At 45.0% G+C, this 27,883-nt stretch overlaps 1 protein-coding gene across 2 annotated transcripts in view; it reads right to left on the reverse strand.

The window, feature by feature from the left end:
* vil1 (villin 1) overlaps positions 1-27,883 on the reverse strand; it is an 87,851-nt gene that overhangs the window by 18,538 nt on the left and 41,430 nt on the right. For both annotated transcript variants that reach the window (XM_073046252.1, XM_073046251.1), the window contains exons 11-16: positions 27,780-27,880; positions 26,860-26,997; positions 23,741-23,899; positions 18,105-18,284; positions 7,969-8,114; positions 1,685-1,829 (exon numbers count right to left, since the gene is read on the reverse strand). In XM_073046252.1, the coding sequence (XP_072902353.1) occupies positions 1,685-1,829; positions 7,969-8,114; positions 18,105-18,284; positions 23,741-23,899; positions 26,860-26,997; positions 27,780-27,880 (869 nt within the window). The remainder of the gene's footprint in view (positions 1-1,684; positions 1,830-7,968; positions 8,115-18,104; positions 18,285-23,740; positions 23,900-26,859; positions 26,998-27,779; positions 27,881-27,883) is intronic.

Genomic DNA, 27,883 nt, shown 5'->3' on the forward strand with positions numbered 1-27,883 from the left:
GCAAACTTATTGCATAAAAGTGTGCAGACATGGTCAAGAGGTTCAGATGTTGTTTTGACAAAATATCAGAATAGAGAAGAAGTGTGATCTAAGTGACTTTGACTGTGGAATGATTGATGGTGCCAGATAGGGTGGTTTGAGTATTTCAGAAACTGCTGACTTCCTGAGACTTTTACACACGACAGTCTCTAGAGTTTACAGAAAATGGTGCAAAAACATAAAAACATCCAGTGAGAAGAGGTTCTGTGGGTGAAAACACCTTGTTAATGAGAGGGGTCAGAGGAGAATGGCCAGATGGTTCAAGCTGACAGGAAGGTGACAATAACTCAAATAACCACATTACAACAGTGCTGTGCAGAAGAGCATCTCTAAATACATAACATATCAAATCTTGAAGTGGATGAGTGGGCTTCACTCCTGTGGCCACATTATTAGCTGGGATGAATGGTACCTTGCATTTTAAATCCCACCGGCCAAGTCCTCTTGTATTACATCGGAGGAGGCCAATCATGTTCAAGGAGATCGTGGAGACACAAGGGACTGCAGATACTGGAATCTGGAGCAAAAATCAAACTGCTGGAAGATCGCAGATATTTTGAGTGAAGACCCTTCACCTGCGCTGATAAAGGGTCTCAACCGGAAGTGTCCCCCGCCGTAGATAATGCCTGACCTGCTGGGTTCCTCCAGTGGTTTATAAAGATTAGGTTCACTTGCCTTCTGTACATCGAAATATGGCCTGAATGTGTCATTTGCATCAACGACCAGCACAGCTGGAGAGAGCCCACAAGTGTCACCACTCTTCCAGTGCTAATACAGCAAGGCCACAACGTCCTAACCCTAACCCTTCAGAATGTGTGGGGGGGAATCTGACATGGTCAGGGGAAAACATACAACTGTTTATGACAGACAATGGTGGGATTGAATCCAAGATGCTAGTGCTATGATGGTGTTACACCAACCACTACTCTGCCATACTGCTCGTTTTTCACTCGAGAAGATCATGGCTGATTAGCGCTTTGAATCTGTGGTTCTATAGCCTTTCATGTCTACCCAAAATCTACCAATTCACCGTAGCAATCTGCTACAGAAGCTCAGAGGACTGAGCAGCATCGGTGGGGTAGCACGGACACCATTACAGCTCAGGGTATTGGAGTTTGGACTTCAATTCCAGTGTCCTCTGTAAGAAAGTCTGTATGCGTGGAGTTCCTCCTGGTGCTCTGGTTTGTTCCCACAGCCCAAAGGCACACCTGTTAGTAGGTTAACTGGTCATTGTAAATCGCCCTCTGATTAGGCTAGGGTTAAATAGGTGGGTTGCTAGGCAGTGCGCTTGATGGGCCAGAAGGGCCTATTTTGTGCTGTATCTCAGAATAAATAAAAATAAAATGAACTGCCGATATTTTGGGCCAAAATGTCAACAATTCCTTCCCCTCCACAGATGCTTCTCAATCTCCTCAGTTCCTCCAGCAGATTGTTTGTTGCTTCATAGTCCAGCATCTGCAGTCGCTTGTGTCCCAACCAATCCATTGCATGAAGTAGATGTGAAAGGACACATGACTCCTGCACACTTTACAATAAAGTATTCTGGTATCAAATTTCTAGAGCCAAGTGTCAAGAAACTGCTGGACTAATTCAGGATTTGGGAGTTGTTTGGAATGCGTTCATGAATTTTCTTTGCCGCATATACCTGATCCCAGGTGTCCAGAAGCATGACATCATCGTCATCAAGGTCATCCTGAGTGAAGTCAGTGATTTCCGTGGCAATGAAGCGCCCCGTCTGATTGGAGCATTCAAAGAGGCGGGGACTGACATCCTGGTACTCATCTTGTAACCTGAGCCAAAAAGAGTAAACTCGATTTTAGTAGGAAGAATTCTTCAGCCTCATTTCTCTCAAAACATTCAGGACCAGCCTAAATGGTTCTTCCCTGCAATCACATTCAATAGATCACCACTGTCCTGTCTTATTTATGTTTTCTCAACTCAAGCTGGTAAAACCTGATGTATGGACATAGCCAAGCACACTAATTTCTCAATTGCTAGGAGCTTTCGGACTACCTTAGTGGTGTTTAGTATGGTTATCTGGAGATTTACATAAATATTGCTGTAAAGGCCTAATTGTTTAATGCTATTGTGTAGTGACTTTGGGATGATACCAGTTGTAGATATTGCTATTGGGACAACATACACTCTGTTCATGTTCCATAGTCTTTCAATTTCCTCTTTTAATTCAGCATCTTTCTGGTTCTTTTCACTTGTTGATTTCTGAACGTTATGTGTGTTTGGAATGGCTACATCTATTTAGTAAGTTTATCCTGTAATATTATATCCAGATGGTTGTTATAAATGGCCCTAATGGATGTCCTAGAAAGCAGTGAAGCTGTGGAATTCTCTGCCCAGGGAAGCAGTGGAGGCTACCTCATTAGATATATTTAAGATGCAGTTAGATAGATTTTCGTATGGTGGGCTCTGGGGAAAAGACAGGTAGGTGGAGCTGAGTCCATGACCTTATTGAATGGCTGAGCAGACTCAATGGGTTAGATGGCCGACTCCCGCTCCTATTTCTTGTGAGGGGTATTCCACGGGTTTTCTTTGCCTCGCTGTCAAGGAGGATAAAAGCTAAGAAGAAATAGAGTGAGCCAACTAGAGGTGGCGAGGCATTGGGGGGGGGGGTGCAGCTTTTAAGGTGGGAACAGTGTAGTGACACACCTTTAGTAAAATGATCCAGGTTTGACCTTGACCTGGTAATGTCTGTGCAGAAGATGTATGTTTTTCATCTGGTTTTCTCCCGTGGTTCTATATCCTGTGGGCATGCAGGTTGGGGAGTTAATAGGCAACTGAAAGTCGTCCCAAGGGCCAAGGTCACTGGTCAGATCTGTGGGAAAATGGTGAAGACATGGACAGAAGCGGTTGCCAGGAAAGGGAATGGAGAATGGGATTGCTCTGTAAGCCATCATAGATAAGATGCACCATATACCCCCTTCTAAGTTGTATGCAAGTGTGTGGGCGGTATGAGGAAGGGGAATATAAAGAAATGATGCCATTAAAGTTGAGTGTTCATGTGCATATGCCAAGGCCAGTCAGAAGTGATTTAGAGAATGTTGCCAGGTCTAGCCTGAGTTAGAGAGAAGGTGGTCAGCCTTGGGTCTTTACTCCTTGGGACATTGGAGAATGAGGGGCGACCTAACAGAAATGTTTAAATAATGCAAGCAACACACACAAAATGCTGGTGGAACACAGCAGGCCAGGCAGCATCTATAGGGAGAAGCACTGTCGACGTTTCGGGTCGAGACCCTTCGTCAGGACTGTCGACAGCGTCAGGACTTTGACTTCGTCGACAGTGCTTCTCCCTATACATGCTGTGTTCCACCAGCATTTCGTGTGTGTTGCTTGAATTTCCAGCATCTGCAGATTTCCTCGTGTTTGCCAAATAATGAAAGGCATAAATAAGAAGGATGGTAACAGTATTTCCCCAGGGCAGGGGAGACCTCAGTTAAGGGGCATAGTTCAGGGTGAGAGGGGAAAGATTTAAAAGGGAAGTGAGAGTCATATTTTTCACATGGGGGTGCGGTGAATATATGGAATGAGCTCCCAGAGGAAATGGTTGAAATTGGTACAATAATATCATTTAAAAGGCACTTGTATAGGTACTTATCTCCTTGGATAAGAATGCAGGAAATTAGGACTAGTTGGGTGGGCGAAGTGGTCAGCATGGTCTAGTTGGACTGAATGGCCTGGCCCATGCTGTATTGCTCTGTGATAGGGTGGTTAAGAAGGTATATGGTACATTGGTCTTCGTTAGTCGGGGGTTTGAGTCCAAGAGCCATGAGGCAATGTTGCAGCTCTATAAAACCCTGGTTGGACTCCACATCGAATATTGTGTTCAGCTCTCATTATAAAAAGGATGTGGAAGCTTTAGAGGAGAATTACCAGGATGCTGCCTGGATTAGAGAGCATGTCTTATTGGGAAAGGTTGAGAAAGCTATGACCTTTCTCTTTGGAGTGACAGAAGATGAGAAGTGACTTAATAGAGGTGTACAAGATGACAAGAGTAAACAGGCAGGGTAGAAATGGTGAATAAAGGGGCAAAATTTTAAGGAGATTGTAGGAAAATATGGGAGAATGTCAGAGGTAGGTGTGTAGGGCAATGTAATTGGGGGAAATGTACATAATTCACAACCACCAACATTGAGTTGGAGTTTCACTTTAAGAGGCTTGTCTGACATGATAACATAATTATGTAAAGTGCTTTTACCACGCCATATCTTCAGTGTTTGGAGTACAATAAAACAGTTGTTACAACTTTTCTTAAACATAAAATGCCTCATGCCATTTGTGAAAACCTACATTGGTGACCCCAATGCTCTAGGATGATTCCAGAATTGTTGAACATGTCAACCAAAGCAGTCGCTTTGAAACTGCCGGAGTTTTGGGAGCAAAATACCATTGCTTGGTTCATGCAGGCCAAGGTCCAATTTGCTCTGCGAGAAATCTGTGCTGACAACACCAGATTTTACTATGTGATAGCGTTGCTCAGCAATTCCACAGTTGCAAGAGTGCTGAGTCTACTAGAACACCCATCTGAACACGATAAATACCGATCGCTGAAAACTCAGCTTTTCCAGACTTTCAGACTATCGGAGTCTGAGAGCACCGAACAGTTGCTCTTTTTATTCACCCTCAGTGCCGCTAAGCTGTCGGAGCTAATGCACCACATGATGTCTCTCCTGGGAAATCACCATCCTTGTTTTATTTTTATAGAGCACATGGGACACGATGGGTGGCGGTCTGCTTCAGTGGGCAACGTTATACAAGGGACTTCGTCCTGGCTAAAGTGGCTGAGTTTGCCAACATGGAAAGACTTGACATTGTACACCAGTCAAACAGTCCCTGGGCTTCGCCCCTCCATATGGTTCCTTAGTCCAATGGTGGTTGCCTCCCATGAGGTGATTACTGATGCCTTAACGAGGCCACCACTCCCGATCGTTACCTGTTTCCACACATTCAAGACTTTTTGGCATGTTTAGTCAGAAAGTTAATTTTTTCTAAAGTCATCTTAGTTAGTGATACCATCAGGTGCCTGTGTGCTTGGGGGACGTTCCCAAAACAGCTGTGATAAACCCATTTGGCCTCTTTGAGCTTCTGCACATGTTGTTTGGGCTGAAAGATACAGCACAGACTTTCCAACGGCTCTATTAAAAGACTTAGATTTTCTTTTTGTTTACCTGGATGACGTACTTGTTGCCAGTGCATCCAAATCTGACCACCTCTCTCACCTCCGCACACCTTTTGAACACTGAAGCCAGCATGGGTTGATTATTGACCCTGCTAAATGCCCGTATATGTTGTTGACCATTGGCTTTCTCAGCCATCGCATCTCTGCAGAAGGTGTGAAACCCCTTCCATCAAATGTAGCTGCTATTATGGATTTCCCACTGCCCCACACTACACAAAGAAACTAAGAGTTTTCAGGCATGGTGAATTTCTATCACTGCTTCATTCCATGAGCTGCTGAGCTTATGCTCCCCCTGTATAGTGGCTTAAAGGCAAAACCCCTAATCACGTGCTGGACTGGTCAGCAGACATGACCAGGGCAGCTGATGATACTAAACCAGTTCTTTCCAATGCGACCCTACTGGCACATCCATTCCCCAACTAGAGGGTCAACAATCTCACAGCATTCATTGATCACAAACCCCTTGTTCAACGTATCATGGAGGAAAATCATGCCACTGCCAGTCATTGAGGCCATACACATAGCGGTCGACAATACTGGCACGGTAGCCGACCAAGATACTGACCCAGAGGTCCAGGCTGTCCGAACAACATGCGGTCAGCTGACATCAAGCTTGGGGAAGCTGGGGTTTCTCTCCTGTGTGATGTCTCAACCATCACCCTCACCCCATACAGGCAAACTTGAGGCAGACTGTTTTTGACTCCATACCCGGCCTCTCATATCTGAGCTGGGTGGTCTCACAGAAAATGGTTGCACTAAAGTTTTGTGGCACTGCCTTAGAAAGGACGTGCGTGATTGGAGTGAATCCTGTGTTGTGTGCCAGTGGGCAAAAGTTAAGTGTCACGTCCAGGCGTCATTGACACTTTCTGTGGTCCCTGAGCGACAGCTTGACCATGTCAATGTGGACCTTGTTGGTCCTCCCCTCGCGTTTCATGCATCTCCTGACCATGGCGGACGTCCCTCTAGCATCGACGACAGCCTCAGACATGGCTTGGGGTTCATTAGCACCTGTGTTGCTCAGTTTGGCACTCCATCTGATATTTCCTCTGACCGTGGTCCCCATTTCATTTTAGACCTCCGGGCTGCGATGGATGCATTAGACTGCATCACAACATGGCGTATCACCTGCAGTCCAATGGCCTGAGTGAGCGGTTTCACCGCTCCTTAAAGGCTGCTCTGAGGGCTTCCCTGACCGATGAGAGTTGGCATGATTGTCCCCATGGGTCTGGCTGGCATTCAGAACTGCTCCAAAAGAGGATCTGCAGCTGTCCATGGCGGAGCTGGAATACTGGCAGCTGTTACGAGTGCCTGGTGATTTTATTTCTGATGCCACAACTGCCTGGTCGGCCTCTCAACGGCGTTCCACTCTCCTCAGCAAATTCAATTCCTTTTCACCTATTCCTACCTCCCAACTTGGCACACAGCACTTTTGGGTTCCTGTTGACCTATAATCTGCCTGGTATGTTTTCGTCCACTATGACGCACACCAACATCCCTTTAGGCCCCTTTACAATGGCCCATTGGAACAGAGATAAGAACGGAGATATTTTCATAGATAAGATGGGTATACCTGAATGTATTTCGGTAAGTCACCTTAAACTGGACCACCAAGATTCGGAGGATTCCAGTGCCATGCCCCTGGCATCACAATATGACCATGAGCGTGTCAACACACCTCTGGACAAGCCAGAGGCACCTGCTGCTCCTCCACCCGTGGAATACAGGACCAGAGCCAGGAGGCTCGTCCGAGCAATGCTGGTTTCAGTGAATTCTTGGAGGGCCTGTGTAAGGAATCGTAACTGGTGGAAATGTACGTAATTCACAACCACCAACATTGAGTTGGGGTTTCACTTTGAGAGGCTGGTCTGATGTGATGACGTTATTACGTAAAGTTCTTTGTTCAGTGTTTGGAGTACAATAAATGAGTTGATACTGTTTTTCTTAAGCATAGAATGCCTCACGCCATTTTACTTGTGAAAACCTACAGGTGTTTCACACGCAGAGTGGTGGGTGTGTAGAACCTACAGGTGTTTCACACGCAGAGTGGTGGGTGTGTAGAACCTACAGGTGTTTCACACAGAGTGGTGGGTGTGTAGAACCTACAGGTGTTTCACGCGCAGAGTGGTGGGTGTGTAGAACCTACAGGTGTTTTACGCACAGAGTGGTGGGTGTGTAGAACCTACAGGTGTTTCACGCGCAGAGTGGTGGGTGTGTAGAACCTACAGGTGTTTTACGCACAGAGTGGTGGGTGTGTAGAACCTACAGGTGTTTCACGCGCAGAGTGGTGGGTGTGTAGAACCTACAGGTGTTTTACACACAGAGTGGTGGGTGTGTAGAACATGCTTCTGGGGTGGTGGGAGAAGCAGGTACATTAGGGACATTTTAGATAGGCACATGGATGATAGAAAATGAAAAGCTATATGGAAGGGAAAGATTAAATTGATCTTAGAGTAGGTTAAAAGTTCGGCACAACATTGTGGGCTGAAGGGCCTGTACTGTACCGTACTGCTGTATGTTTTATGTTCTATGACTATCAGAGAGCTTTGTCTCCTATGATCTTCTAGCTCCGAGCTATTGGACCAAGACCTCACACTAACAAGAACTTGTGGTAGCTAGTATACTTCTGCTACCACATATTAAAAGAAGTCACATATAGCTATCTTCTGCTCTTACAAAGAATGGTGTGGAGGTAAGTTATCCTCAGTCCCAAGGGCTGTCCATGAAGATGAAGCTCATACCTCTTACTGCTGGCGTATGGTCCTTTTCCTCCGAGGATTACCCAAAATTCAGCAGGCTCCTGGCCTTCATATACATTCTGCTTGTCTCTCTTGGAGATGGTGGTAGCCACCTTTTTGGCTACTTCTCTCTCATCACCGCTGCAGCCCTGTAACAGGAGCAGAGAGCTTATAGGAACCATGTAGAGACAACGTTTTCTATTCAAACCAGAATCAGGCTTATTATCATGGATGTACTTTATGCTGGGGAAGTTGTTGTTTTGTGGCAGCAGTACAGTGCAAGGCATAAAATATACTGTACTATAAAATACAATTTGATATACATGTACATTTATTCATTTATGTGGTGCCAAGAAAGAGCAAAAATAGTGAAGCAGTGTTCATAGTTTCCAGGACTGTTCAGTAATCTGATGCAGGATAGCAAAAGAGTTGCAAATCGTATACATTGTGGAGTTCCTGCAGATGCTGGAAATGCAATGTAACAGGCACACTGACTGCTGGAGGAGCTCAGCATCTCTGGAAAGGAGCAGTGTGTTTATACTGGGACCTGAAATGCTGACTCTTTCCCCTCCCTCGTCCTTTCAATCCACCCATCACCCACACATTCCTCCCACCAGTACCCCTCCCCGCCTCCTCCCCATTATCCCAGAGTGCACTGTCCTTTCCTATGGCCACATCAAAGTCAGACCAAAGTTCAAAGTGTGCAGCCTTGAATTTACAAGGTTATATGAGCAGTCAGCAAGACAAAATCTGTTAGGGCACTTGTCCATTAGACCAGAGGTAGAGGAGCAAAATGATGGGACTCCATCATGGCTGATAAATGTTCCCTCTCAACCCCATTCTCCTGCATTCTCTCTGCTCTTAGTGCCCCACCTTAGAAATCTACTGTACAGCCCAGTAACATTTAAAATTGTCATTCTAACTGTAAGTATTTAAGTACAATCCCAAGAAAACTTGTTTTGTTATCTGAGTATATTAATCCAAACTAAGCATTGGGCTAACACTGCCAACTTGGAATTAATTTTATTTCTTCTTGGTCTTCTTATCCCTCTTAAGACAACCTCTTGGGTTCAAAGATAACCAACTTCCTCTCCTGATTTGTGGGTTCAGAGGTTGCCGATGAGGTCCATGTGAGAACGGTGAGACCTCCAATGGGGCATGGAGCAGGAGGTGGGTAGTTTGTGAGATGGTGCACTCCTCCCACCACTTGCAAAAAGTCCGTGTGCTCCCAATGTACGCCAGCCCCAATGCCCCTTTTTCACGTTGAGCAGTTGTGGGCAAGAGGTTCCCAGGATAAAATAGGGATGTTGCATTTCCTGAAGCAGGCCTTGACCACATCCTTGAATTTCCCTCCTCCACCAGGGTAACCTCTTTCCCTGACCACTTGGGAACGAGTGTTTTTTGGGAGTCTACTGCTGTGGTGTTGCCTGCCCAAGGAAAGCTTGGAATGTCTGTTTATCCATCCATCTATATACTTATTTAATCTATTTATTTACAATGACCAATTAACCTACTAATTAGTGCATCTTTGGACTGTGGGAGGAAACCAGAGAACACAGGGGAATCCCACGTGGTTCACGGGGAGGAGGTACAAACGAATTGAACTCCGAACTCCAGAACGCCCCAATCTGTCATAGTGTTGTGTTGTTCACTACACTGTCATGGCACCTGGGGGAAAGACACTGATGGTGGCATGCTTGTTCTTCCAGTGAGTTTGGGGGATTTTGCTGAAAGTGCATGGTTGATGTTGGGGGGAGGATGGGAGGAAGAAGAAGGAAAGACTGGGACAGGAAGAATCTTGGATTATGCTGGCTGTTTTTCCATTGCAATGAGAAGTGTGGTGATCATACCTGAATTCACCACCTTCTCTGATAGTGAGTTCAAGACATCAACTACTATGTGGGGGATAAAAATATACTTGCCCCTCCAATCCCCTTTAAACTTCCTTCCTTTTACCCTTTTTAACAAAGCAATTAGCTTTATTTGTTGTGTGTACATCAAAACATACAGTGAAATGCATCATCACCATCAACAACAATGATCAGTTAGCGTGGATCCATTGGGCTGAAGGGCCTGTATCTGTGTAGATTTGCTCTGTGATTCTGCCAGGATCCCAGACCATCCAATCCAGACATTCCCGCATTCTCCTTGCATTCCCAAACTTCGGCTCTTCCAAACTCCCACAATGCTCAAATCTGGCATTCACGTTCAGATTAATTTTGTTTGTCACACGTACACCGAAACATGCAGCGGAAAGTATTGTTTGCTTCAACAGCCAACACAGTCCGAGAATGTGCTGGGGGCAGCCCACAAGTGTCACCACGCTTCCAGCACCGACATAGTATGCCAACAATTTACCTACCCTGACCCGTACATCTTTGGAATATGAGAGCAAACCAGTGAACCCAGAGGAAACCCACGCGGTCACATCAAAAACATAAATGGGAATGGAAATATGCTGTCACCTACTTTAAACCTGCAGTATATCCTTTTATTTTTGATATCCCTACCACTGGAAAAAGACTTTGACTATTTAGCATATCTATGTCTCTCATAGCATTTATATAACTCTATCAGTTCACCCCTCAGTTCCAGGGAAAACAAGTCCAGCCTATCCAGTCTCCCCTCATAATCAAAGTCCTCCATCCAAGCACCATCTTCTGCACTCTCTCTAGCACAGTTACATCCTTAGTTCTGACAAAAAATAATTGTAATGGAGGGAGTGCAAAGGAGATTGACCAGGGTTGGAGGGCTTGACTCTGTTTCTCGTCCCACAAACGCTACCTGACTTGTAGAGAACTTCCAACATTTTCTGTATTTATTTCTGATTTCCAGCATCTGCACCATGTTGATTTTTCAGTCACATTCTTGTATCGTCATGGACAAGTGTGCTGATAAAGGTCCGCGGCACCTTCAAAGATAGTCCCTTTGTTCCATTCCACCCTCCGCCCCACATCTCCTCATAAAAGTTGAGTTAAACTGCTGAGAGGATCACTGGGGTCTCGCCCCACATCTATTTGTAACATTTACCAATAGCGTTATAGGTAAAGGGCCTGAAGCCATGTTGAAGATCCTACCACCCAGTAAAGTGTTACGTTAACTGCTTCTCTACTGTGCAAATGGGGCTAGCATCATTGGGAATCTTGGTTGGTATGAACGTATTGGGCCGAGGGGCCTGTTTCCCTGATCTATGATTCTATGACAATCAATAAACAGTACAGAGAAAAGACCAAAAAGACTTCTCGCAACTAACTACAAACATTTGTAGATACAACATCAATCATTACCATTCAACCAGGACCAGGAAAGCGGAGATTGAAGCGTGCAAGGCTCCCCGCACCCTTTCTAACAACTTTCTACAGGAACAGCATCTGTGTGCTGTCTGGCTGCATCACTGTGTGGTACGAATGCTATAAGGAATTATAGACTTTGCAGAGAAAAGTAAAATCCATCGAGAGGGTCTCTGGGTTCTCCCTCCCACATATTTGTGACATTTACTGGAAGCGTTGTAGATGAAGGTCCTGAAGCATTGATGAGGATCCCTACCACCCATCCCACAATCTCTTTGACCCGCTACCATCAGGAAGGAGGTACAGGAGCATCAGGACTAGGACAGTCAAACTGGGTAACAGCTTCTTCCCTCAGCCTGAGAGACTAATGAATACCCTACTACCACCAAGGTCTCATCACTAGCACAGCAAGCTGTTTACTGTTTACCTGTACCGTGTACTCAAACATTTTGAGTTGTATTTTATAGTAATATTTAGTTTTATGTGTGATATATGTTTTGTGGGTGCACCGAGGTCCGAAGGAACGTTGTTTTGTTTGGTTGTAAATATGTACAGGCAGATGACAATGCATTTGAACATGAACTTGACTTGATGACACTCCTCAAGCAACACACAAATCGCTGGAGGGATTTGGCAGGTCAGGCAGCGTCTGTGGAAGGACATGGACAGTCAAGACCCTTCAGCTGGACTGAAAGGTTGAAAGGTTGAAGGAAAGGGGTGGAGCAAGGACTAGCAGATAGGGGAGGGAAGAGGACCTCTGTTTCTCTTTCCACCCTTCCATCGCCATCTGCCTTCTCCCTCCTCGCCTGGATCACCAATCACTCTTGTCAGTTCTAGCTCCACCCCGTCCACTCACATTCTTACTGTGATGATCTGCCCTCTGTCTTTCAGATCCCCACCCCAAACATCATGAATACACAGTTCTCCGATACTTCTCAGGCAGGACCAGCTGGTAACGCTGAGGCTGGTCGAGGCGTCGTGACCCTGTGTAGGATCTGGTTCCTCAACTCCAATCTGGTCCATTCACTCAGTCATAGAGATATTGCAGAGTGTTTCGTATTGTCCACTTGGGCCACATCCACTTGTACATCTGCTAACCAGACGCTACCTATGCATGGGTCATCTCGCCACTTCCCCAGGACTCAATTCCAGCAACTGCTTTGTCTTCAGAACAATCAGGTTGCAGTAAGCTTGTGGAATGGCACCATCAAAAGCTCCCAAATGATCTACCGCTTGATCCTGTCCTTGCCTTTCCCCTGCCTTCCCCGTAATGGAAGACTGGCTTTGACTCCAAGGGCAGGAACGTTCTTCCACTCTCCATCCCTGTCCAGCCCCTCGTGCACACGTCAGGACAATGCATCGACATCAATGTTCTGGCTCCCCGACCGGTACTTCAGGCTGAAATCATAGGCAGACAACGTTGACAACCACCAATGGCCTGTGGCATCCAGTTTCGCTGAGGTCAGGATGTACATTAATGGGTTGTTGTCCATCCTCACCTCAAACTTGACACCAAGTCACTTAGCTCATCCACCACAGCCTACTTCAACGCCAGGAACGCCAACTTGTGTGCGGGATAGTTTCGCTCAGAGGCAGGTCTCAACCCTGTCCCCTGATCTAATACAGAACACTGCCTAAGTCCTCTCTGCTGGCATCTGTCTGCAGTACATAGGGCAATCAGGGGTCTGGAAAAGCCAATGCAGATGCTTTCATCAGCAGCCCCTTCAACAGCTGAAAGGCCTCTTCACATTTCGCATCCAATCTTGCTCTTAAGGCCTCCAAAGGGCTTAGATTTACCATCCTCCCCTTTCATCCTCCTCCCTTTGTTCCCCATGGGAGGGTAAACTCACAGAAATTGATTTAAAGGGCTACTGTCCCTAGAGTAGTCCTTCACAGACCTTTGGTAGCACCCACAGAGTGCAAGGCACTCACAGTCTGGGGCCTTGGCCATTTGGTCATCGGCTCTATCTTAGATGGATCTGCAGGCTGTGGTCAAATCAACACGTACAAACACGCTGGAGGAACTCTGCAGGTCAAGCAGCATCCGTTGAAATGAGCAGTCAACGGTTCGGGCCAAGACCCTTCGTCAGGCCTCTATGAGACTATGTGCCCAACATAGTTGACCAACCTCTTACAGAACCAGCACTGTCCAGGGAAAGGTTTAACCCTTCAGCTTTCAGGCGGCCCAGCACCTTCAGTAGCCTCGCTTCGTGTTCCTCCAAGGTGGACCTGAACACTATGAGATCATCCAGGTACACAAACACCTCATGCAAGTTCGTATCCCCCACCATTTTCTCCATGACATGCCGGAAGATCGCAGGGGCCCCTGATATGCTCTGGGGCATCCTTTCGAACAGGAAGAATCCCAGTGGACATATGAATGCTGTCTTCTCTTTGTCAGCCTCACTCATGGGGTTCTGATAATATCCACTCCTCAAGCCCAGCACACTGAACCACTTCACACCTCTCAGACAGGCCAGCACAACCTCGATTCTCAGGACCGTATACTTGTTGGGGACTGTACGCCTGTTCAGAGTCCAATACTCCAGATGGTGTGGCAAGTGCTCTTGGAACAACACACATCAAACTCGTCGGTAGAAGAGACATCTTCCCTATCAACCTCTTCTTCCTCACTCCAGGTACCAGGGAATCCCTGAAGTTGAATAACTCGGCAATCAACTTCCTCTTTTTCGGAGAGAGTTTCTCCCCGGGTTGTCTCACAGGGACACTAGTCATTACCATCACTGGAAAGAGGAGTGCCAGTGGCACCCCCAGCTGAGGGTGGCCTACCTCGCCCGTGTTCCTGACACTTACTGTTATTCTATTCACCTGTATAACCACGGGCTCCTCACCAGTACCCCAGCAGGTCAGCCTGACTCCTCTTCATGGTCTTCCGGAGCATCCACCTAGAGGACCTCAGCCTCAGGCTTTCCGGGAAATTTGGGGTTTCCCGTCACTCTCGCTATTTCCCCAGGCTGTCGCACGACTGGTTTCGACTGGGTGAACCGCACAGTCCCTCGTTTATGCTCATCATCCAGCCCAGTGAGGCCACACACTTCCTCAAAAGCAGCTCGGAACACAGGGTGAACGGTCAAGGTCTTCAGAAAGCTCTCTCCAACTCTCTATTTGTGGGCTCCCACTATCTCCTCACAATTCTCCCCATGAGAATTGAAGCTTTGCCCTTCTCGACCGGGTCCAGACAAACCAGCACTAATGTATCCAGGACCCCAGCCACTCCCACATCTGTTCCGAAAACTCCAGCTTCAATGACAAGTAACCATTAGACCTTCTCTTAGCTGTTGCATGTGCAGTTATAGACAAGATTGTTGTATTTACATGCCTAATGAATCTGAAGACATGACTAATTTGACTGATCATATTCGTAAAGAAGCAGCTAAAATACATCAACCTGACAGATGGGATTTCTTTGATTGGATTCATTCAAGTCTCAGAAGCTGAGGTTGTTCAATATTACGAGTCATATTATTTATACTTATAGGCCTTATCATAATTCACATATTTTTTACCTGTTTAAAAGCAATCGTTAACAGATTAGTTCAAACTTGCATGTGTGCCTACTAATCTGCCTAACCATGATGTAATCTTGGTTTATGCATACAGTACTCTGATACTTCATAAAATAAGTAGTTTTCTTGATTATTTCATATGTAAAGTAGGCACCACAAGTTTTCCTGCCTCTGAATTTTTGGATGCAATGATTCTAAACATCAGAATCAGAATCAGGTTTATTATCACTGGCACATGACATGAAATTTGTTAACTTAGCAGCAGCAGTTCAATGCAATACATGAACTAGCAGAGAGAGAAAAAAATTAAATAAAAACATAATAATAAATAAACAAGTAAATCAATTATGTATATTGAATAGATTTTTTTAAATGTGCAAAAACAGAAATACTGTATATTAAAAAAAAGTGAGGTGGTGTCCAAAGCTTCGATGTTCATTTAGGAATCAAATGGCAGAGGGGAAGCAGAAGTCCCCTCGTGTGACTTAGAAAAAGGAGGGTTGTTGAATTTGAATGTTTAATTGTAATTTTCTTTAGATTTCAATAATTAATTATCTGCTTGTATTTTATATAATTACTTATGCATAAGTAAATGCTTACTATGATTTCTGGTGGCTATAGTATGCTTAACAGTTTAATAAATGAGTTTAATAGTGTTTATACAAAGTGTAATTCTGGAAAGCTGGGGAAGCTCTGCATCAAGTGAGTGTTTTTCTCGTTGGTTACCTTTTCACAGCAGTATTGATCAGGTACTTTCTAATTGGTTTATTATTATCTATATTAGAATAGAATTTCCCTTATCTCTATGGGTATAAAATAGCTGTTTGTGCTAGCTGCAAAGAGGATTAGCTAGGGTGTCAAAGGTTACAGGGAGAAAGCAGGAGAATGGGATTGAGAAAAGATAATAAATTAGCCACAATTGAATGAAGTAGCAGAATTGATGGGTCAAAAAGCCCAATTCTGTTCCCATGTCTTATTTTCTGAGGGGTGGAAGGGCATATTTCTGTACTGTAGACTCTACATCTCAGGGCCAAGGCTGTTTGTCAGCAAGTAATACAGGGTCAAATCTTTCTCTCACCTTGGGCTCGATCAGCTAAGGCATGTTTGCTCCTCAACAGCAATATTATTTATCTTAGCACTCTCAAAGGAATCACTCCTATGCTAAGGAGAAGTCCTGATTACACAGACTCATTGTGAAGATTACCCATACAATCAGAAGACCAAGAATGTGCCATGAAAACAGAGAATGAAGACTCCTTCGCTGTGCAAAATAAACTGTAGAGTACAGTCAAGAATGGAAGCAAATAAAGCACAGAACAGGTTCAGCACGATGTTCCACATCCACAATGTTGTGCTGACCAATATAAACCTAACTCCACGATCAATCTGACTCTTCCCTCCTACACAGCCCATAATCTTTCACTTTGCCTATATCCATGTGGCTGTCTAAAAGTGTTTTAAAAGTCCCTATAGTATCCGCCTCTACTGGGTGGCATGGTAACGTAGTTCTTAGTGCACCACCACAGTTTCAGTTGGAGGTCGGGGGTCCGATTCCTGCCGCTGTCTGTAAGGAGTTTGTACTTCCTTACTGCGACCATGGGGTTTTTCGCTGGGTCCTCTGGCTTCCCCCCACATTCCAAAGGGTTAATGAGATGTGAGCATGCTCTGTTGACGCTGGAAACGTGGTGACACTTGCAGGCTGCCCAGCACAATCCTTGCTGGTTTTACATGATGCAAACAACACATTTCACTGTATGTTCTGATGTACACGTGACAAATAAAACTTTAATCACCACCACCAAAATTAGCAGTGTATCCCAGGCACCTACCACTCTCTTGTGGGGGGAGAAAAGCTACCTCTGATATCCCCCCCCCCAAAACTTTCTTCCACTTAGCTTTAACAAATATACTCTGGTACTGGCAACTTCCACCCTGGGGAAAATGTCTCTATCTGTCTCTGAAAATCTTATACTCCACTATCAAGTCATCTCTTATCCTCTGTTCTTCTAAGGAGAAATGCCCTGATCACTCAAACAGTTCAAAGATTAGCTTTATTAGTCACATTTTCATTGAAAAATGCAGTGAGTTGTGTCGCTTGGGTCAAATCAAATCTCTGACAATTGTACGGGTGACAGCCCGCAAGTGTCCCTATGCTTTCTGCACCAATATTGCATGCCCATGACTAACTTACACTAACCCACAGGTCTTTGGAACGTGGTTGGAAACCTACGTGGTCATGGGGAGAACGTACAAACTCCTTACAGACAGCAGTGGGAATTCAACCCCAATCGCTGATCACTAGCGCTGTAACAGCATTACAGCTGCTTGGGTCCTAGCGCCCTTCCCTTGGACAACATCGGTGGCGTGGAGAGGGGAAGACCTGCAGCTTGGGCAACTGCCGGTCTCCCATACAACCCTGCCCAGGCCGGCGCCCTGGAAACCTTCCAAGGCGCAAATCCACGGTCTCACGAGACTAACGGATGCCTATAACAGCATTACGCTAACCACAATGCTACCTCGTATGCTACAGTGCTGCCCTGTAGTAAAGGCCAGTGACAGGGGCAGGTGAAAAAGGACATCCATATTCTAGACCTTCACTTCAAGCTTGAAGGCCAGCGAAGAGGAGTCTATGTGAGCAGGAGACAGAAGGAAGCTCAAGGTCTGGAATTCAAGCCTTGCTTGGGGGTCATGTCATTGGCTAGTCTGGGGGTTGGTACTGAAGATCAGAGCCTGAAGGCTGGTTGGTAGCCCAGAATTCAAAGCCCAATGGCTGAAGACTGGAGACAGGATGCTGGAGGTCTGTCCTGAATTTGGAGGACTGCCCATTGGTGCGTGTGGATGGGAGAGAGAACGGGGCTTGTTTTGCTATTGTTGTTTTGACACTTGTTGTGCAGCCAATTTGTGTGGTGAAACTTGCAGGTTGACCCCAGCACATCCTCAGGCTGTGTTGGGTATTAATGACCCATTTCACTGTAGCTTTCAATGTACATGCAATAAATAAATTTGAATCTGGATCTAGTTATAATTAACACAAAATGCCGGAGGAACTCAACAGGTCAGGCAATATCTATGGAGGGGAATAAATATTCAGCGTTTGGACTGAGACCCTTCATCAGGTCTTGTGAGCGCCTTGCTGGATTTCTAGATCTCTCGTGTTTCTGGTTTATAATTCATTGGATTCAAACAAGCAAGCAATTCACTAAATGTTCAACACCATCTTGACAACTCAACGGAGTTGTATTGGGTTAAGGCTGCTTTCCAGAGATTCAAGGCAAGAACATGATTCATTATAGGGATCCCAAAGAATTGAACTGGTCCTTACCTTCCCGTACCAGAGGTAGCAATGGCTATTGGTCTTGAGCAGAAAGACATCATTGGAGTTGAGGGAGGAGGAGCGTACTGGGACCTCAAATGCTTTAGTATTGTACTCATTCTTGCCAGAAACCTGGAAGAGACTGCCATGGTCCTCTGACTCATAATCCTCAGTCCTTGAACTGCTTCCCTGTAAAACAGAACATAAAGCATAGGTCAGTACAGCACAGGATGAGGCCCTTCAACTCATGATGTCTGTGCTGAAATCAAGTTGTACAAGACACTTACAAGATGCACATTTTATTCCATATATGTTCTTGAACCTCTATTTTAATATAATTCTTTATCATTGTTAAATGTTGTTTTTTGTTGACCTACACACCACAGCAATTCCCAATACATATAAATGTATAAAGTTGATCACTGATTCCTTGACCTGTGATGTTGAGGTGTCCAAGTCGATGTTGTGTCGAACTGAAGTTGTACAAGAGATTGGTGAAGCCTAATGTGGAGTGTTGTGTGCATTTCTGGTCACCTGCTACCAGAAAGATATCAGTTAGATTGAAAGATACAGAGAACATTTGCAAGGATGTTGCTGGGAATTGAGGATCTGAGTTATCGAGAAAGGTTGAACAGGTTAGGACTTTATTCCCTGGAGAATGAGGAAAGATGCTAGAGTTTTACAAAATTACAAAGGGCTTAGATATGGTAAATGTAAGCAGGCTCTTTCCCTTCGGGTTGAGACTAGAATTAAAGACCATAGGCTTAGGGTGAATGGTGAAATGATTAAGGGGAATCGGAGGGAAACTTCTTCTCGCGGAGAGTGATGTGAGTGTGGGATGAGCTGCCAGTAGAAATGCTAGATCTGGTTCAATGTAACATTTAAAAGAAGTTTCAACTGGAGGGGTTTGGAAGTATATGGTCCGGGAGCATGTAGATGGGACTCAGCAGAAGATATTGTAGGTGATATTAACTTTCCACCTATTGACTGGGATTCCCATCCTGTAAAAAGACTAGGTGGGATAGAGCTTGTCAAACGTGTTCAGGAAAGTTTCTTTAATCAGTACGTAGAAGCCCCAACAAGAGAGTGCACGATCCTTTATCTGCTATTAGGAAATGAGGCAGGGCAGGTAACAGAAGTTTGTGCAGGGGAACACTTTGCATCTAGTGATCATAATGCTAATAATTTCTAAGTAACTATGGGAAAAGATAGCTCTGATCCACAGGTTGAGATTCTAAACAGGAAAAAGGCCAGTTTCTTCTGGTATTATGAAGGATTAGGCAAGCGTAGATTGGGACAGGCTGCTTCTGGCAAAGGTGTACTTGGCAAGTGAGAGGCATTCTTCAAAAGTGAAATTTTGAGAGTACGAAGCTTGTATGTGTCTGTCAAAATAAAAAGTAAAGATAACAGGTTCAGGGAACCTTGGTTTTCAAGTGATATTGAGGCCCTGGTTAAGAAAATAAAAGGAGCTGCTTAGCAGGTATAGGCAGGTAGAAACTAATGAGGTACTTGAGGAATACTTTTCTTTTCAAATATTTTTATAATAATTATTATTATTCAAAAATACACAGGAATACAAGAAGAATAAGAAAGAAGTCAGGAGGGCTAAAAGAAGGCACAAAGTTGCCCCATCAAACAAGTTGAAGTAAAATCCTAAGGGATTCTACAGATATGTTAAGAGCAAAAGGATGCAAGGGACAAAATTGGTCCTCTGGAAGATCAGAATGACAATCTATGCGTGGAGCCGGAAGAGATGGGGGAGGTCTTAAATGGATTTTTTGCATCTGTATTTATTTGGGAGATGCACACAGAGTCTACAGAAGTGAGGCAAAGCAGCATCAACTTCATGGATACAGATCATGGAGGAGAGATGTTTGCTGTCTTGAGGCAAATTGGGGTGGACAAATCCCTAGGGTCTGACAAAGAGTTCCCTCTGACCCTGTGGGAGGCAAGTGCAGAAATCGCAGGGGCCCTGGCAGAGATATTTAATTTATTCTTAGCAACAGGTGAAGTACTGGAGGATTGGACAATAGCTAGTGTTGTTCTGCTGTTTACAAAAGGCTCTAAAAATAAACCAGGAATTAGGTGAGCCAGATATTGGTAGTTAGAAAGATATTGGGAGGTATTCTAAGGGACCAGATAATGAGTGTTTGGATAGATATGGACTGATTAGGGATAGTCATCGTGGCTTCATGCATGATAGGTCGTGTCTAAATGATCTTATAGAGTTTTTCAAGGAAGTTACCAGGAAAATTGAGGCAATGCAGTGGATGTTGTCTACATGGACTTCAGCAAGGCATTTGACAAGGTCCCACATGGGAGGTTGGTCAAGGAAGTTCATTTGCTCGTCATTCAGGATGAGATAGTAAATTGGATTAGACATTGGCTTTGTGGGAGAAGCCAGAGAGTGGTAGTAGATGGTTGCCTCTCTGACTGCTGGCCTGTGGCTGGTGGAGTGCCACAGAGATCACTGCTAAGTCCATTGCTGTATGTCATCTATATCAATGATCTGGATGATAATGTGGTTAATTGGATCAGCAAATTTGCAAAAGACACAAAGATTTGGGGTGTAGTGGACTGTGAGAAGACTATCAGAGCTTTCAGTGAGATCTGGACCTGCTGGAAAAATGGGCTTGAAAATGGCAGATGGAATTTAATGCAGACAGGTGTGAGGTGTTGCTCTTTGGTAGGACCAACCAGGGTAGGTCTTACACAGTGAATGGTAGGACACTGAAGAGTGTGTAGAACAAATGGATCTGGGAATTCTGGTCCATAATTCATCAAAAGTGGCATCACAGGTAGATAGGGTCATAAGGAGAGCTTTTGGCACCACTGACCTTCATAAATCAAAGTATTGAGTACAGGAGTTGGGATGTTATGTTGAAGTTGTATAAGGTGTTGGTGAGGCCTAATCTGATTGGGGCTGGAGGGCCTGATTCATAAGGAAAGATCAAATAAGTTAGGACTTTATTCCTTGGAACGTAGAGGATTGAGGGGAGATTGATAGAGATACAAAATTGTGATGGGTATAAATAGGGTAAATGCAAGCAGGCTTTTTCCTCTGAGGTTGGGCGGGACTACAACTGGAGGTCATGGGTTAAGGGTGAAAGGTGAAAAGTTTAATGGGAAAATGAGGGGACACCCCTCCACTCAGAGGGTGGTGAGAGTGTGGAATGAGCTGCCAGTGCAGGTGCTGCTTGCAAGCTTGATTTCAACATGAAGTGAAGTTTGGATGGGTACATGGATGGTAGGGGTATGGAGGGCTGTGTTCCCGGTGCAGTTCGATGGGAGTAGGCAGCTTGAATGGTTCAGCATGGACTCTATAGCTCTAATTATATTGGAGTCCGAGAGCACTACAGTAAAAAAGCAGGCCTTTCAGCCTATCTAGTCCATACTGAACTGTTATTATGCCTAGTCCCAGCTACCCACAACGGGACCATAGTCCTCCATACACCTTCTGTCCATGTACTACCTATCCAAGCTTCCCAAATCCACCATTTCCATCCACAGCTCGTTCCACGCTCTCAGCAACCTCTGAGCGAGGAACAGTTCGAGGATGCATTGGAGCATACTGGAAGGGTCGCCCTGCTTCCAGTGCCACTGATCAGGGTTCAATTCCCGCCTCTATCCTGTAGGGAGTTTGTACACTCTCCCCGTGTTTGTCCCCATGTTCCAAAGACGTACAGGTGAGAGTGAGTGAGCAGTGGACGTTGGTGTCAGAAGCCTGGTGACACTTACTGGCTGCACTCCCAAACAACGCAGTTCACTGCATGTTTCGATGTACATGTGGTAAATAAAACAAATCTGAACGTAAGTAGCAGGACTTACACATTGTAGGAGCTGAAGTTTGGTAATAGAGGGAAAATACTGGAATGTTTGGATTGGATAGTCCAGAATCCTTACAGAATCATAGAGCAAAAGAGCAGGGGTAAAGGCCCCTCAGCCAACATGTCCATGCTGATCATGGTTCTGACCCAGCTGGCACCAATTTCTTACCTTTGGCCCATATTCCTCGAAGCCCCAACTCTCCTTGTGCTCAGCCAAATACTTTTTCTACGATACTATTTTCCCAGCCTCTGGCAGTTCATTCCAAATACTCACCGCATCTCCCTCTGGTCCCTATCACCTCTCATCCTAAAACTATGTCCCCTAGATTTGGACTCCCCTACCCTGGAGAAAAGACTGTCACCATCCACCATAAATCTGGTTCAGATAGAGTAACACAGCAAAAAAATCAGGCATTCGGCCCAGCTCATCCATATTGAAAGGGTTAACATATGAGGAGTGTTTGATGGCTCTGCACTGTACTTGTTGAGGTTTAGAAGGATGAGGAAGGGATCTATCTAACTTTGAAAGTTCTAGGTAGAGTGGACATAGAGAGGATGGTTCCTATAATGTGGGAGTCCAGGACCAGAGGTCACAGCCTCAGAATAGAGGGATGTCCCTTTAGTACAGAGATGAGAAGAAATTTCTTTAGCCAGAGGTGGCGAATCTGTAAAATTCATTGCATGGGTGCTTGTAGAGGCCAAGTCATTGAGTATATTTAAAGCAGAGGTTGATAAGTTCTTGATTAGTCAGGGTGTCAAAGTTTACGGGAAGAAGGCAGGAGAATGGGGTTGAGAGGGATAATAAATCAGCCATGATATAACGATGGAGTAGACCTGGTGGGCCAGAAGGCCTAATTCTGCTCCAATGTCCTATGGTCTAATGGACCAAGATACCCATCTGAATTAAACCAAATCTGCAAAGAACACAAAATGCTTGTGGAACTCTGCAGGTCAGGGAGGGATAAAGCATCTATAGAGCGAAATAGAGTCCGTGTTTTAGGCCAAGACCATTCATCAGTCTCATTTGCTCATGCCTGGCCTTTATTGTTATAACTTTTCCTACTCATGTACATGTCGAAGAGTCTTTTCAGTGTTGTTATTACACTGCCCCAACAACCACCTTTGGCAGCTCATCCATATACCTCCCATCCTCTGTGTAAAGATGCCCCTCAGATCCATTGGAATGCAAAGCATCAGTAGGTTGGTTTTTGCACTGTGGCCAAATCCCAATAAGACCATAAGATATAGGAATATAATTAGACCATTCAGCCTATCATGTTTTCTCCACCATTCCATCATGGCTGATTTATCATCCCTCTCAACCCCATTCTTCTGCCGTCTCCCTGTAAACCTTGACACCCTGACTAATCGAGAACCTATCAACCTTTGCTTTAAATATACACGATGACTTGGCCTCCACAGCCATTGGTGGCAATGAATTCCACCGACTCACCACCCTCAGGCTAAAGAAATTCCTCCTCATCTCTGTTCCAAAGAGATATCCTTCTGTTCTGAAGTTATATACTCTAGAGCTAGACTGCCTCACTGTGGGAAACATCTCTCCACATCCACTCTGTCTAGGCCTTTCAATATTCGCTGTTTCAGTGAGATCTTCCTCACCCCTTCATTCTTCTAAAAGCCAATGAGTACAGGCCCAGAGCCATCATTCTCTCCTCTTACATTAACCCTTTCATTTCCGGCATCATTCTTGTTCTCCTCCTCTGGACCCTCTCCAATGCCAGCACTAAATTTACCAGAACGACAGCATAGACCTTTCACCTTCAGCCGTTTCCCTTCCAGCCAGCTTTACAACATTACCTCAAACACTACAAGTTTCCCCTTGAAGATGGCCATCAAGTGTTTCGGTTCTTTGCCCATGGTTACTCGGACTTGTACAGCCTCACCATTGTACTGTTGGTCAATAATGACAGCCTGAAAGGCCGAGGCAGCGATATCTCCTTGACTTGCATGTTTGCCCTGAAATAAGAATAAAAAAATATTGGTTAAAATGGCTTTTACCACTCCAACAACACCCCGCTGTTAAATCATACTTGAGTAAAGTTAGACAACCATTTCACATCTTCTTTCAGTTCAGCCTCGTTTGATGGCTCTGGCTGGTACTCACTGGAGCATGATTCCTTAACGGTTAACTTGCAGGCAATGTTCCCGTTAAGGTGTGCGCATGTGCGCGTGCACATGTCTTCTGCCACTGGTGCACAAAGGAAGTTGAACTGCTCACGAAAGGTTGTCACCCTCTACCTCGTTGGCATGTTACGTATATTTCACCATCGTACACAATCACGTTTCCTTTTCCGGTGTCTGGTGCGGGCGGTGTGAACAACATGAGGTTTGCGATGATTTGTCTGCAGGTTTTAGAACTGGCTTATTTATACAGCTTTTATTGAAGAAGTTATTCAGTGTGCACATGTTGTTGTCACTGGGCAAAAACTTGAACAGCCCAAGGTTTTTGCACACTCTGGTCATTACAAGTTAGAGGGAACATTGCTTGTAGGTTGAGTCAGTGGTAAGGAGGGCAAATGCAATGTTAACGTTCATTTCAGGAGAATTGGAATACAGAATGCAATGTCCAGGCTTTAAAGGGTGTTAGGCAGACAGTATTCGGAGCAGTTTCAGGCCCCTTTTCTCAGAAAGGATGGCATTGGAGAGGGTTCATGAGAATGGTCCCTGGAATAGAAGGGTAAATGCATGAGGAGTGTTTAACGGCTCTAGGTTACTCACTGGAGTTTATGTGAATGAGGGGACTCTCATTGAAACCTCCTGAATATTGAAAGACCTTGATAGAGTGGACGTGGAGAGGATGTTTACAATAGTGGGAGATTCTAGAACTAGAGGGCTCAGAAAAGAAGAATGTTGTTTCAGAACAGAGTTGAAGAGGAATTTCTTTAGCCAGAGGGTGGTGAATCTGTGGAATTCATTGCTATATTAATCTACTAACCCATTTATCTTCTGGAATCTTTTTTTTAAATTTTGAGATGCAGCATGGTTACTAAGCCGTTCAGGCCCTATGAGCCCACACAGCCCAATTAGTCTTTGGAATGTGGGAGGAAACCAGAACACGTGGAGGAATCCCTTGTGGCCATGCGGAGAATGTAGACAGTAGAATGAAAGATTGGAGCGACTGGGCTTGTATACACTGCAATTTAGAAGGATGAGGGGATCTGATTGAAACATATAAGATTATTAAGGGATTGGACACGCTGGAGGCAGGAAGCATGTTCCCACTGATGGGTGAGTCCAGAACTAGAGGCCACAGTTTAAGAATAAGGGGTAGGCCATTTAGAACAGAGATGCGGAAAAACTTTTTCACCCAGAGAGTGGTGGATATGTGGAATGCTCTGCCCCAGAAGGCAGTGGAGGCCAAGTCTCTGGATGCATTCAAGAGAGAGTTAGATAGAGCTCATATAGATAGTGGGGTCAAGGGATATGGGGAGAGGGCAGGAACAGGGTACTGATTGTGTATGATCAGCCATGATCACAGTGAATGGCGGTGCTGGCTAGAAGGGCCGAATAGCCTACTCCTGCACCTACTGTCTATTGTCAGTGGAATTGAACTGGGTCACTGACACTGTAATAGGGCTATGCTAATGCGCCATCCCAAAACTCTTGAGATTAAACCAGCGGCTCTTAATTTATATATATTCCCATTCCACCCTTCTCAGGTCCCCAACCTCTTGGCTCCAGCCTATGAGTGACTCCTGGATCTTTGTTCTTCTGAGGCAGTCCCTCAGATCTGACTCTGATTCTGATCAGAGAGGAAGAGAAAGACTGCAAAAGTAAGTCACACACACAAAATGCTGGAGGAACTCAGCAAGTCAGGCAGCGTCTATGGAGAAGAATATGCAGTCAACGTTTTGGGCCAAGATCCTTCATCAGAACAAAAATGAAGACACAATCAGAGGAAAGTCCATTTGGCAAAGGGTCAGCTTACTGGATCGAGACAGGACACTGTTTGAGATGTGCCACAATACCCCCATCACTCAACATAAAGAACTGATTGCTGACTTCAGGAAGGGGAAGAAGGTGAACATACACCCATCTACACTTGGGGTTTGGTGGTACAAAGACGCAGTAACTTTAAATTCCTGGGTATTAATATATCAGATGGGCCCAGCACATACTGTAGATACAATTACAAGGAAGGCCACCAGAATCTTTACTTCCTTATATGTTTAATGAGGTTCTGCTTATCATTGAACACTTACAAACTTGGAGAATTAGTACCCTGACTGGTTCCATCGTGGTTTGAATGGCAATTTGAATGTGTAGGAATGTGAGAAGCTGAAGTGTGGGAACGTGAGAAGCCACAGCAAGTATTGGACTCTCAAGTTCAAGTTTAATTATCATTCAATTATACGTGAGCATAGCCAATTGAAACATCCTTCCTCTGGGGCCAAGGTGCAAAAGACATTACCAACAGCACACAGCACACTGAACTCCAGGTGCAACAACTGACCAGCCTTCATTCCTCCTGCTTACAAGAACATGCACCGACCTGGGACAACCTGATAGCTATGGATGTCCTTCATCCCCAGGACCACATTGCTGGCCTTTCAGGTACGGAGCAGAGGCCTCAATTCCAGATCTCCTTCATCAACCATCCTAGTTGCTGGCCTTTGAATGTGGAATGGAGCATTGACCTCTAATTCCTCCACATCTCAGTTCCTAAACCCTAATCTGACCTCTAACTCCCCACACCACTGTCTCTAAACCCTATCGTGACCCCTAACTCCCTCTCTGTCCCCAAAACCATCCCTAAGAACTTAAAAAACAATTGACTAAAAAAAACAAGATGGTGGGGAGGGCTGTGCCTGTGATGGACAAGACCTTATTAGAAGGCAAATTTAAGTGTTGAGCTGCCTCAGACGTCACTTCTCCCTGATGCCCTTGGTGAAGAGGAAGGTACGGAGTACACAAACCTGCCAGATGTACAGGATGTAGCGGTTTTTGTTGTTGACTTGGTAAGTGTACAGGATCAGGTAACACTCCTTGCTGTAAAGGAATCCATGCCACCTCTTCTCAACTGGCACCAGTTCTTGGTCCTCCACACGCCACTCCTGCAAGGCAAACAGAGGACAGTGCATCAACGGAAAAATGGGGTGTGGTAGACAGAGCGCAGAAGAGACTCACCAGCTCAGTGCCTGGGATGGAAAGGGACTGTGGTTATAAGGATAGGCAGGTTTATTCTCATTGGTTGAAGAATGACATTATAAACCTAGAAGTTGGAATTTGAATTGATTTGATACTATCACATGTACTGAGGTACAGTGAAATGCCTGTCTTGCATACTTTTCATACAGATCAAATTGTTACACAGTGCATTGACATAGAACAAGATAAACAATATGAGTGTAGAATAAATACACAAAATGCTGGTCAGGCAGCATCTAAGGAGGGGAATAAACAGTTGTCATTTCAGGCTGAGGCCCCTCATTGGGATAGTTACATCGACGGGAGAAGTATGAAGAGCTATGGTTCAGGTGCAGGTCGATGGAACAGTTCAGCATGGACTAGATGGACTGAAGGGCCTGTTTTTATGCTATAGTGTTCTATGACTGAATCTATATCAGGTAACAGTGGTATAGATGAGAGTGGGATGGAAAGCAGAGAAGAAGGGCTCTGATGAAGGATCTCAGCCCAAAACGTTGGCTATTTATTCCTTTCCATAGATGCTGCCTGATCTACTGAGTTCCTCCAGCATTTTGTGCGTGTTACTCTAGAAAGCAGAATTGTCATGGGTCTAGAGGCAATGAGTGATTGGGAGGAATAAGGGAATGGGTATGGACCAGAGTGGGAGACTTAAAATCTTGAAGGAGATCATGCCACAGATGAACAATACCTCAACTTCCCCGGAGCCATCGTCCACCATCATTTCATGAGCTGCTATCTCAGGATTGGCGTGCATCAAAGTAACGTCAAATTTCAGCTGCTCCACTTTGGCTG

Source organism: Hemitrygon akajei, chromosome 5 (assembly GCF_048418815.1).
Source record: "Hemitrygon akajei chromosome 5, sHemAka1.3, whole genome shotgun sequence".
NCBI classification, from domain to species: Eukaryota; Metazoa; Chordata; class Chondrichthyes; order Myliobatiformes; family Dasyatidae; genus Hemitrygon; species Hemitrygon akajei.